The sequence below is a fragment of the Gallus gallus genome, chromosome 7 (genome assembly GCF_016699485.2).
Source record: "Gallus gallus isolate bGalGal1 chromosome 7, bGalGal1.mat.broiler.GRCg7b, whole genome shotgun sequence".
Classification (NCBI taxonomy): Eukaryota; Metazoa; Chordata; class Aves; order Galliformes; family Phasianidae; genus Gallus; species Gallus gallus.
Window position 1 is genome coordinate 2,615,163 of NC_052538.1, and position 13,238 is coordinate 2,628,400.

The 13,238-nt window shown below is 41.9% G+C and overlaps 1 protein-coding gene across 50 annotated transcripts in view; it reads left to right on the forward strand.

The window, feature by feature from the left end:
* The window catches only part of MAP2 (microtubule associated protein 2), a 191,797-nt gene that overhangs the window by 173,833 nt on the left and 4,726 nt on the right, over positions 1-13,238 (forward strand). For 32 of the 50 annotated variants that reach the window (XM_015289316.4, XM_015289335.4, XM_025152487.3 and 29 more), the window contains 4 exons: positions 562-905; positions 10,968-11,060; positions 12,496-12,577; positions 13,094-13,206. In XM_015289316.4, coding sequence (XP_015144802.2) covers positions 562-905; positions 10,968-11,060; positions 12,496-12,577; positions 13,094-13,206 — 632 coding nt within the window. The remainder of the gene's footprint in view (positions 1-561; positions 906-10,967; positions 11,061-12,495; positions 12,578-13,093; positions 13,207-13,238) is intronic. The other 18 variants (XM_015289346.4, XM_015289347.4, XM_040704126.2 and 15 more) reach the window with 1 other exon arrangement.

The window sequence follows — 13,238 nt, forward strand, 5'->3', positions numbered from 1 at the left end:
AGCTGAGTGCTTGCCTAGGATTCAGCTGAAGAGGCTAGATTACCACAAGTAGTATGTGAACAGAAGCAGCCAGGCATTCAGAGCCTAGAGTTTCAAGATTACAGAGTTTTTACAACCCTAGTTTAACCTCAAATCTATTGAAACTGATGACAGCATTCTTACTGGTGAGTCAGACTGTCAGATCAAGCCCTGAAGGTTGGATTCAGATGGTGCTTCAGTCCTTTTCCTAAGAGGGAAATTGGTGTGTTGATATTGTGCCTTTTATAATGAGCTTTGCAGGAAGTGTAGGCCCTGTGGGCAGCACATCTGTATTGCAACGTAGAGAGCTCAGTCACTGTGTGGGTGATTTATCAGCTCAGCCACACGTGACAAGGTAACTCCAGCAGGGTTGATTAGCAAAGGAGACACAGAGACAGACATCCAGTCTGCTGTTACAGCTCTAGCTGACAACCATCTCAGAGCTCTGTCTTGTGTGGCAGACAGGGTTGCAGTCTTGGGAAGCACAGAAGGAAGAAGAGCTTGTATTTCTGGGATGTAATTATGTTTTTTTCTTGAATGTAGGGTCAGAACCAATTCGTAGCAGAACAGGAAAAAGTGGAACTTCTACTCCCACTACTCCTGGCTCCACTGCCATTACTCCAGGGACACCACCAAGCTATTCTTCCCGTACACCAGGCACTCCAGGGACACCCAGCTACTCCAGAACCCCACATACTCCTGGAACCCCCAAATCTGCCATACTGGTACCTACTGAGAAAAAAGTTGCCATAATTCGCACTCCTCCTAAATCTCCAGCAACTCCGAAGCAGCTGCGAGTTATTAACCAGCCTCTACCTGACCTCAAGAACGTCAGGTCCAAAATTGGATCAACAGATAACATCAAATACCAGCCTAAAGGTGGGCAGGTAAGGATTTCGGTCTTTATTTTAATCTATATGTGATTTAATCTCACCTTTTGGATTGGTATGGGACAGGAGCCATTTTAGGCTTCCTTTTAAACTCTACTTCTGTTGTCACTGACATCTACATTGGTTGCTTAAGTGATGTTAAATTGCAGTGGTCAGGACTGTATTCAGAAAATTATCTTCAGAAAACTGTAACAGTACCTCACTGAGATCAGGGGAGAAGTTTCCAGCAAGAGTTTGCACTCTATGTCATAGATACGTTGCAGTGTGACCCTCACCAGTTATTGCTTCCTTAGTCTTCAACAGCATGAGAAAATTAAGGAGGTTTGCTTTAATTCAGGCAAGTTCAAATTCAACCTAGATAGATGTTAGCAGGATTGCACAGCACCATGACCTTTCCATGTGTCATTTTGCTTGACTTATGCATTGTGCTGGATGATGTTAATGAATTGCAGCCTCCAACCTGGTAAATCCACCCCAAATTAATGATGATGGGAGGGGGACAACTTAACTATTCATTCCAACTACTTTAGGGTTGGAATAAGCAGGCACAGTTCTTATATAAACTGGAGAAGGCATATACATGAAGAAAAGATGAATGCGTAAGAAGGTAAATCAGGATTCTCTGTTCTTGCTGTCTGAAAGCATAAGAATTTAGAGAGGTTTTGATGCAATTAAAAGTTGAAAAATGAGAGAATGTTTCATACCTTGCACAGTTATTACACCCTGAAGCACATTATCATAAAGATTACTCTCAGCTGAAGACTGATCATGTGTGTAGGATAACAAAATCCCTTGTTACTACAGACAGAACTTACCGAATGTTGAAAGGTAAGCAGGAGCTTTTGGAGACTGAAGAGAAACAGAGAATACCATAAATTTTCCTATGTTATGGTGTTTATACCTTCCCTTGAAGAGTACATGCTTCATGCCTACCAAACAGAGCTATGGCCACAGCTGGAATAGCCTTGGTAATTGGTATCATGCATGGCATTAAAACAGAAAATGATGTCCAATAAAGCAAGCTTTCTACTTGGAAGAACATTTTTCTAGCTTACAGGATGAAGCAGTCCATTTTATTAATGTTTAAATGGTTATAAACCCATTTACAACCTAAAAGAAATCCTATTTCATTTAGGAACAAGGAGGAAAAATAATATAACCTATCAAAGCTTATGCTAAAATACAGAAAACTCACCCTTATGGATGTAAACAATTTTGTTGATGAACTTTTTGTAAAAAGTTTTTGTGCATTTTATATTAATTGTGGGCACAACCCCACCACAAAAACACTCTGTGTCCCCAGCTCTCTTTTACTTCCCCGGGACTGCTGAGGTACAGCACTGGCAATCTGGATGCTTTCTGGGCAGGTCCACCTCTCAGCTACCTCCAGGGACAGGACATGTGTGATTAACACACTCCCCCACTCAGTCGTCCAGAAAGTAAGACATTCTAGAAAGCTGGGTTGCACAGTGTTTCCAGATCAGATATTTCTATAAATATCTGAGTTTTGGAATACATTGTGGAACATACAGAACAGTGAGGTTGCCTAATGCTGTCTCCAAAAAAATAAAAAAAGAAACTGGAATAAAACTAAATATTGCTATACTACATTTACTGCAGGTCTTCCAGAGAAAAAAGCAGGCTCACGTATTAAACAGTAAGGTAGCTTTTAAGCATGGATCCTGTTTTCATGGTAAGTCAACATATTCAACATTTTCTGGGATTTGGACAGTAGCCACTTACTTAGATAAAGTCAAGAAGATAATGCCTTTGTGTAGGTTCTTCTGCCTTTATTTCGGTGAGCATCTGTGTAGTTATTCTGTATGGATTTCCAACTCCCATCTGACATGCTGCATAGCAGATAGTCAAGCTGCAGAGGAGCCTGAAGGACAACTTCAGGTAGTGCTTCTGCATTAGCATGCTTTGCAGCAAGTTCGGCTGCTGGACATGGGGGCTCAAAACCAGAACCATGTTAGTCTGTCCTCCTTGCTTTTAGTCTCTGTGGATCACAAGAGCAGTACAAGACTAAAAGACCACAGTAAATTGTATTTAATTGTAAACACTGTGCCTGGACAGCTTAGCAGCTCTGTGGAGTTGCACAGTCTTTGCTGGATAGTGAAGAATGGCCCAGTTGTTGGTATTTCACATTTTGGGGGATCAAAGGTGAAATCTGCTGCCTGCACATAATGTCACAGAGATGAAAGTATTTTTTAATTCCCACTGGTCTCAGACCACTGAACTGCGGGTTGGGCAAAGGGGGAGTCAATTAGTTTTTTCTTTATGTCTCCCTTGTGCCATCATTGTTCAGTCTAGACGAGAGGTTTCAGGATTAATTCTTTGCCAATATATGCAATTGAATTTTATAGGGTCTGTTTGAGCAACATATAAAAGCTAATTTCCCTCTGTCTTCTCACTTCTTTTAATGTCTGGTGGCAAATAGCGCGCTGGCTAAAATGAGCTGTTATCTACTATCTGCTTTTAGTGATGATACATGGAACGAACAGAAAGCTGCTCAAGTTTTATAACCTGAACTGAAAGTGCTGATAGCAGTAACCACAGGAAAAACTAGCAGACAAAAAGCCAACATATATCTGAGCAAGTTAAGTACATAAACATGACATGCAAATCACTAAAGAAATACAGATATGCAGCCCAGAAGTGTCATCTGGAGACAGACTATGCTTTTACCAGAGGCATATCTTAACCTAGCACAAGGTCTTTTCTTAGCTCACAGCTGTCCTAGAGAAAGCAGCCGCACTGTAAAACCACCAGAGGCTGAGGTGCAGAACTGAAGCAGCAAGGGAGGTTTGAATGCTATATAAATCAAGAAATGCAGTGCTTCAGCCTTGAATTTCATCAAAAGCTCATCAGCTAGCGGTTTGACTTGAATTCAGCTTTGACTTGCCAACCACAGAAACAAAGAGAAATTACTCCACCTGACAGAAAAGAAAAAAAGTGCATGTTTCTAGTGGAAGAAACAAGCAAACACTGCTCTGCATTATGCTCCTACTAGGAATAGATGGTTTGAGATATGTTTAATTGCTATTCTGTAGTCTGGAGAAATGAGGGCTCCTCCATTCGGTGCTGTAGCCAGGAGGTGGTTATCTGGTTTTCTCTTTATAGTAAAGTATGGTGAAATGTTATCGTTCTTGGCAAAGCTCAGAGGCCACTTGCTCATGGTTATGTCTGCTGGGCTTCAGATGGATTTTAGCACTGCATCAGCTGTGGAGGAAATGCTGTGCTTTCTAAAGTAACCCATTTGCATCTGTTATTTCTCAGACAGCCCAAGGGAAGCATGGGGAGAACTGGGGGAAGGGCTGGAAATCAGTTTCACATGCCAAGACTTGGGTTTGCTTTTCTATTCAGACTTTCTGTCATCTTGAAATTATATCTATGAATGCTGTTTGTACATGGCAGTGTACAAAAGTGCAATTAACTCTCCATTATTGACCAGGCAGGGTATTTATAAAGCATTATAGGCTAGCAACCAAGGATAAAGCCAACTCAGATTTCTTTAAACTGAATTTTGAAAGGTATATGCGAAATTTCAACTATAAACAAGAACTTTCAGTAGTTGTCCATCAGCATAGCTCCATAAAAGTGCATGGAGCTGTGCAGACTGGAATGCAATAAATAAGGTATAAATGATCACTAACTACAGTAACAGCCAGGTACCTTGTAGGGAGTAGGATGACACATATTAAAATGAAATATCTAAGCCATGTTGGAGAACGAATTGTTCCTTAAAGGTTTTTAGAGAGATTAAAGGGAGTATTTGTACTGTTTTCTGGACTAGGTTGAGGGTACCAGGACACACATTTCTCTAACAGCCTGAGTCATTCCATCAGCAAGTTCAGCATGGCCGGCATTTTCAGCAGAGCTCTGAGTTGTCTAGATTTTGGCAATAAAATGGAGAAGATGGTTCATACTGGAAAAATGTTCAGGCAATATGCAGTCTGGATCCAAGCTGTTTAGTCATACCATAGTGTTCCGTCTTGCACGGTAAAGTGAAAAAGGAATTTATTTTGCTAGATGGTAAGGAACAGAAGAGGAAAGGATAAAAACCTTAGTTTTTATCTGGAAAATGTGGATTTGGAAAAGAGATGCTAGGGGACATATCTGGTGAGCTTTGGGAAAATTGGCTTGCGTGAAAAAATAAACAACTTGAACTGAACAGTGTAATTTTCTCCATTATGCTGGAGTAAAGAAAACCCAGGCATTGTGACTCAAAAATGATTCCTTAAAGCTGTGGAACTGATTTGAGAACTTTGATGCTTGACGGCTTGTTACTTCATTTTTGAAATTATCAACATCTCTTCAACTAATAGCAACTGTAAAAATTAAGGATTGAACTGTGTGGTCTAGAAAAATCTGTTTTGCTTTGGGTTTGCTTGTGGGTTTTTTGGTTTTTTGTTTGTTTGTTTGGTTTTGTTTAGGGCAGTACTGAAACACCAATCTATGGGATCGTGGGTTTTAGTTGAATTAATTTTGCTCCGGGGATTTTTTTTTTTCTTAGTGTACATGAATCAATTTCTTTTGCCATCCAGTTCATCGTTTGCCCAGATTTAGTGAGGAGTATGATTACAGAACAGTTGTTAGATTTATCTGTCTTGGATCTTGCTCTTTCTTGAACACTCAGTTAAAATGAGTTTTTGTCCCTTGACTGTTAACTCTTCAGCATGGAAAGTTGTCATTTTGCTTTGTGTTTCCCAGCACAGTTATGCAAGACATGTCAGTGTTTCTACATTGCAGTCGTGCAACCAGAACAAGGCTTACCGTGCTACATGTTAGATTTAAAGAGAAAATGCTAGTGTCTGTATCAGTTGTTAATTTTTGAGAGAGAAATAAATGTTTTTTTTCCTGTATGATAACTATGAAAACATCTAACACAAATCTGTGTGCTTGGAACAATTAGCAACATGTATATGATAGCAATCAATGGGCACAATTTAAATTTTGGTAGTTAAAAAAATGCCCTCGGAAAATATTTTTTGCCCTTGTGTTATGTTGATGATGGCTTTTCTTCCCTTTACAAGTAGGGATGCTCCTAGATCAATATGGCCACCTTATTAATTAGATGCATGCTGTGATCTGCAAATAGGTAGAATGAAGCTTCTAAGTTCTTCACAGAGACGTGAATCAGCCGTCGGTATTCTGTGCAAGTACTAAAGACACGGTTGATTGCATGGCATCTCTTCTATTTTACTGACATTTCTTATTGAAAGTATGTGTTTTCAATTTTTAATTGTTTTATACTTTATCTCTTCAGACCAAAATATTACATGGCTGGTGTCTGCCTCTGGCTATGTTTTCAAAAGTCAGGAATGAATGTATCTTCTTGCTAACCCTTTGCTAAGAATAAGATGAGGATGGTACATCATTTTGTCCATGCTATGTATCCAGTACAGTCATTTGTTTTGAAACTCACTAGTGTGTAGGCTGGCTCTTCCTCTGGTGTGTGTATCTGGTAATGTCAGGAGTGCAAATATGAACTCAGGTTCTGTTTGTAGATGTAGAACATTTAAGGCACAGTCCTTCTCTTCAGGGGCTTTGATAGGTCAAAGAAATGCCCTTCACCTTGCCTTTACTCTACCTGTAGCCACTGCCAGGAGCATGAAATCTGTAGTGTCATCTGTCCTTGGCAGCATATAGATTTTGAAGCGCTGAAAATTCCTCCTTGATTCTAATCAGGTTTTAACCTTAACCTCACTTCCTGTGCACAGCCAATTCTTGTTTCGTTCAGTCCCTTTGTTAACCAGCAAAATGAACACTGAAATAATGTCTAGTTCCTGGGATGTGGCTGTGTCAAATTACTGTGATTCTGTGGTAAGTAGGAGGAACCTGTCATCTTAGGTAAGTTGTTAGGAGTCTGGGAGCTTTTCCCAATATCACAGCCTCACAGCATGTTCAAGTGACAAGTGGAGCCAGGCTAGACATTTTTTTTAAATGCTTTAGGTTCAGTGTTTGTGGTAGAACTTCTCAAAGGCCATGATTTCATGGCAGGGAGAACATTAATCATCAGCTTCTTGAAAAAATATATGCAGAGCCTGTAATTTCATTATTTTTTGTTCTTTGAGTATCCTCATTTTGGTGTGTACCAGGGTAGTGAGCTACAGGAGAAAAGCGGTCGATGGATTGTCTGCCCAGACACTGATATGTTAGGAATGGGCTTTCCCTATTTTTGAAGAAGCTGAACTGAGTGATGATAGGCAGCAATGAACCTTAATTCTTTTCCTTTGATAAGCTATTTTCAGTCATTGAGGCAGTGGGGCACAGCTGAACTAAATTCTTTCTTGCATTTCTCTGCCTTCTACTCAGTGCTTCTACAAACTGCTGAATACACCATGAATACAGAGGTATAGGGGCCTGTTCCAGGCCCCTGAGAGGAGACTGTTTTACACAGAAACTTTGAAATCAAAATTCACTTTCTGTGAACAACCATAGGGAGACACATATGTCAGTGGGACATTCACAGGTATTACCAGCCTGTTGCTTCTCACATCAGCCAGCTTCACCCAAAAACATCCTTTCTGGTCTAGGGTAGATGTTGCCTTCAGACCACAGCTGCTTCCCATTGAAATTAACTGCCAGGCCACTAGAAGTGTTCACCCTTACGAATAGAGGTCAATATATGCTTCATCTAAATAAATTTCATGAAATATACCTTCAACACTTGTTTTCCTTGCAGCTATCCATAAATGGCTTGCATCTCCTGATATTCTGTTGGACAACATTCAAACAGCACAGAAGGCACTGGAGTGCAGTGGCCAGTTCCTTCTGGGGACTGTCTAGAAGCCGTTGGTGTCTGTAAGGTCTACGCTGTGTGTCAGTCAGCATTATCTGCCCTGGGCTTTGCTTCTGGACCACTGTGGAGGGGTCATCAGAGGATGGAGTGGGGGAAGGTCTGCCAGGACCTCAGACAGAAGCCAGATTGATTGTTGGGCAGTGTGGTTTTGTGGAATAGCTCAGCATTGTGTGTAAGGCTTAAGTTTTCCACCGTGGTTTCAGTTTACCTGGATATGAGAAATGACAAACCAAAATACTACCTTTCAGAGCCTGTGCAGCATGTCTTGGCAACCCAGCATCAGATTGGTACAAGAGAATTTACAGATCTCAGGCTGGCGTGTCCATGCAAGTGTTATGAGGGAGTCTGTCAGGAGATTAGCCCATTGGTATGTTTAGGGAGTGTGAAGAGAAAGAAGTCCATTTTCTGACACAGAGTAGAATGTTCCATTTCTTGAATGAGAGCATGAGCAGGCTTGATCTTTCATTTACTGTGCACGCATATTAAAATATAGAATTTAAGTTCATATACATGCATTCCTACCACACCTCCACCTCCACACAAGATGTCCATATGCATTCAGGAAGATGGAGACCTTCCTGGTGAGTCATGGTATTTGTGCTGTCTCCATCACAGACAGATGCATCATTTAATTCCTTTCAAGTGCCATTATAAAAGTTTACCATTTTCTTTTTGTAGCTCTGTTCCCTTGGGAAGCAGTTTCAGAGCCTCCCTGCTTTGATAGTTACAAATTTCCCTCTGGATTCCAGCTTCAAATAATTCAGCCTGTTTATACTTTTTGTTTGAAAGCCAAAGATTCTCTTTAGCCTAAATGGTGCCTGTCCCTCTCTGGTACTTTCCCTCTGATGTTTACGGTTTGATTTCCCAAAGGAAACAAAGATAGTGGAGTCATGCTGTCTGGCTGGCAGTCTTAGCTATCCTCAATTCATTTGTAACTTGTTGGCCAATTTCAACCAGTGCTGGCAGAGGAGCAGAGGTTAGAAACACCTGCTGTCCCTCCAAGATGGGATGATAGTTATTGATTAGATTCAGAATGGAGTCTCAGCAGTGTTACTGGGGAAACAGCAGTGATAACTCAGTCCCTGCTCCACAGTCAGACATTGGCTCCTATTTGCATAGACTGACTGAGCTGGGAGAAAGCTAGATGGGTACTGCTGGCGGGAGGGGGGTAGGCCTTGCTTAAAAATTCAAAATTGAGGGATTAAATGCTATAAGGCATTAATCCACAGGAAACAAGGCTTCATTAGTTCATAGAATGCTTAGTTATTGGGGATGGTAATGACTTAAACATAGGCAGGAGTACTGATATATTCCAGGAAAGGGAGAAGGAGATAATCAGGGAAAACCTGGATCAGTGTACTTTCCCCCTGTGCCAGGTGACCAGCACAGCACGTCTGCATAACTCATCTCACTTCAGCCTTCAGCAAAGGCCATAAATGATACATAGGTCTCCTGCTGACCCTGCTACACAGGGGCACATTTCATCTACTGCAAGGATAGTTGTGTTGATTGTTCCTTTACCTCCCTGCTAGGTGGGTTCATGACGCTCATAACCTGTAAGATATTTGGGTGTAAATCAAACTTCACGCACTTGGTCAAAGGCACCCTCTCAACTTATCACCTTGCTTTGGCTTCACTTTTAAGCTACAGGCCCTGAGTCCACAGCAGTGAGGTCTTGTCATGACCAAAGTCAGCATTTTTCAGAGCAAGTTCATCCCTGTGGCCATTAATGAGAGGTGCTGCTGATCCATTGCTGAAATAGATGTGCTCAGAAAGTGCTAGGGAGGCTTTCTGTTTTGCCCGGTCCTGTCTGGCCGGAAGCTCTCTGGGAACCAGATCTGACCGCACATTTGATGTGAGTTTCAGTAACTGATGTGACACCTGTCTTGTATAGTACTGGGGTACTTTTTTTTAAACGTACAGTATATTGAGATAAAGTACAAGTCTAAAACTCCAAAGGCATTTCCTTTCATTTTTCAGTATACATTGGTTAACTTGCATGGATTAAGCAAATAGGAGAAAGACACACTATCAGCTTGCCTAATGAAGATGCCCTTCTGAGGGGCTAAAAAACACTAGTTGTGTTTTCTAGTGCTCTCATCACCCTTATTGCTGAGCATGCCATCACCACAGATCCTTACCAGTTTAAGCAAGGAAGTGGTTTGATTGATACAGTAATTACATTATGTGTAATGAGGGGGACCCACAAAACAGCTTGCAATGAAGAAATACTTTGCATTAGCTGGTAAGTGTGGCCCCGTAAAAATTTCTTCTTGGAACTTACTGGACACAAGACAAGAATAGCACCCTAGATGCTCAATGCCAGAGGATTTGACTTGCTATCTAAGTGTGGCATTATTCTTGCTACAAGGGCCAGGAGCTGCAAAATATGATATCCTGGTAAGGTGGTCAGGTTGGCTTTTCATAGTTCAGGGAGGTGAGGTACAGAGGAAATTTGTCATTTGTTTCAGATTTAACAGAAAGTCTGGGACAGTTCGGGGGTCTGACACCAGGAAGCACAAACTGCACAGGGTTCTTCCTTCCTCCCACTGAGCACTTCAGCTAGTGTGCAGGTGCTTTGTGTTTCTGGAGTTGTGAGATGAAGCAAGAGGCCACCTCTTCACTGTACCTTTTTATTGCCTAAATAGAGAGGCACGGCACTGAGCTCTGACTGCAGTTTAATCTATTTGTCAAGAGCTATCAGTCCTTTAAAAGGACACGCTGAGATCAGCAGTCTGTTGTATGAATGTAGCCACTGTTATGGCTATGTTGCAGAAGGAGGGGTGAAATACCTCAGGATTTCAACTGTTGTCTGAGCTGGCTGGATCACAGATTGCTGCATGAAAGGCTTGGAGTGCTGAACTGAGAAGAGGGTTTCCAACTTCTTCTTGTGGCCAGTTCAGCAGAAACACTGACCATGGCTTTAGAGAGTCTAGCACAGGCTTTCCAACAACTCCCATCTGAGTAACTAAGGAATTCTTTGAGCTTTTCAGGGAAAAGCTGCCTCTCATATTTCCCAGTACAGAAGCATCCCCGTTTGCATTTCACCACCAATTCATGAGGTAGAAAAAGAGCAACGTACTGTGTTTATTTGTGCTGCAGTAACATACTAAGTGTAGAGATTGGTGTGATTAACTTTCTCACACTTCAGTACAGGATTCACAGCAGGAGACAAAATTACTCTGGCTCTCTTGTCCTGCACCCTGATGGAGTGTCTGTATTTTATGTAGTAAGTTACCTTCGATTCCTTTTAGGTTAGGATTTTAAACAAGAAGATCGATTTTAGCGATATTCAGTCCCGGTGTGGTTCCAGAGATAACATCAAACATTCTGCAGGGGGAGGAAATGTAAGTAGCACAGACACCCCGTAAGCAGGCATCTCCACTGTGGTGACCCACCTTGCACAGCCAGCTCCCTCTGTCTCCTTTCCTCTGAGCTGAACTCTTTTCCTTCTTGCTAATGTCTAACATGTGAGTTTGGTCTAGTAGTTGTGTGAGCCCTGTGTATGCAGTGGTGGTCCTCTGATCTTTCTTCACAGAGCACAATACATTTCCAGGACTTGGCCAGGAAAAGAAAATGAGAAAGACAGGTCATCTCTATAAATGCCCAGAGATACGAACAGTAAAAGTCCAGTGTGAGCCAAAATGGTTTAGTGCTTTTCATGGGAGTGGCCCGAGAAAATCATTTCCAGAAAGAGACTCCAGCTCACAGCTGAGCATCCTCAGCTTACCTTCTTGATTCTCTACATTCTTCAGAGAGAAAGAAGATACAAAGAAAATAAGGATAAAGAAAGCTCAGAGAGAGGGTGTGATGAACTGGTAGATGTGTGCTAATGCCACAGCACTATTCCAGTACAACCAGCTGAGGTTGCTCGGGGTTTGATCAGACACCAGTTGGTTTCAGCACTCATATTGGAATAACATAAGGATGTGACACGTCTGGTGGAAACGCTCCCTCCTCAGATGAGTTTGTGGCACGCACACATCAGATCCTCTGCTGTGGGAAGTAACCAGATTCATTGTGACCACTGTTGCTGGCTTAAGTCACTGCTGGTGATATAAGAAAGGCAGCAGCATTGCAGTCAGCTTGGAGCTTCTGTGTGTGTTGCTTGTCCCGGCCTGGAAGGGCTGCAGCTTCCTGCTGGGGGCGAAGCAGGATTGTGGCTGTAGCTGTTCCTGAGCTGGGCTCAGTGCAGCCATGGCAGCGCAGGGGATGCAGGGTGCCTGTGCTGCTGCCTGGCTGAGCAGTGCAGTGCTGCTACCACTGGTGACCGAGCACCAGCTGAGGCACAGCTGCATTTGTAGCAGGAGTTGTGTTTGTAGATTCACCAGCCTCTCCGTAGCGGATTGAGCTAAAATGCATACCATGTTTAGATGGCAAAAAATATGAAACAGATGGCCAAGAAAAAAACAGTCATGGAGATATTCCTAGTTGCCAGGATGCACGTTCAAAAACAGAACCAAACAGGGGTTTGGAGCGTGCACCCTTTAGGGAGGCTCAGGAACATTTCAGAAAGAACCCACAAACTGATCTGCTTCATCCTCCTCTTCATTTTCCTAATAGAAAAAGCTTAACCCAGCTCTGTCATTTTCCCTAGGTGGAAAGGAAGCTTGCTGTATTAATCCAGCATTTCCTCATTTGTGGCATGGTCTGTTTTTTACTAACTGTCTCTCCTTTTCCAGTGGTTTGTAGAGGCTTGGGCTCTTCCTCTGCAAGGCTTGTATATTCTTATTTATTTTATTCTTGTCACTCTTGTAATTTCTGTATGCGTGCTTTTAACAGGTACAGATTGTAACAAAGAAGATTGACTTGAGTCATGTGACTTCCAAGTGTGGTTCACTCAAGAACATCCACCACAAGCCAGGTATCGGTAGAACTTCCTACAATTTCTGGGATGGGGGACAAAGGAAAGACTTGTATGTGAAGGGGAAGTCATGGATGATACAATCCCCTTTTGTAGTCCTGGAGAAAGTAAATATACGTGGGTAATAGAAACACTATTCTTAGTTCTTTAACCAAGTGCGTAAAGACGTAGATGTGTGGAACCACTTTGTTTAGAGATGAGATAAAAAAATTTATGGAAGGATGCTACCTGTACAAAATGTCAGTTTGATAAAACAGCAACATGCATGCTGAAGTTAGCAAAATATTTAAACATCTGCTTAAATCCCACGAAGATCAAACAGACTGTAGCACATGCTTACGGTTTGAATATGTGTGTTAAAGATTTTATATTTTACTGAACATGCAGCATGTTATTCTGCGCATCTCTAAAATCATTAGAACTCAACTAAAAGGGAAGAAATCTGAATATGCCCATTTGCATCATGTCAGACCTTCTCCTGAGCCATTCCACTCTTTATTTCCTTTTCTTCTGTAGGAGGTGGACGTGTGAAAATTGAGAGCGTGAAACTGGATTTCAAAGAGAAAGCTCAGGCTAAAGTTGGTTCACTTGAAAATGCCCACCATGTACCTGGCGGTGGTAATGTCAAGGTAAGGGGACAGCCCTCAGGGAAATGCTACCA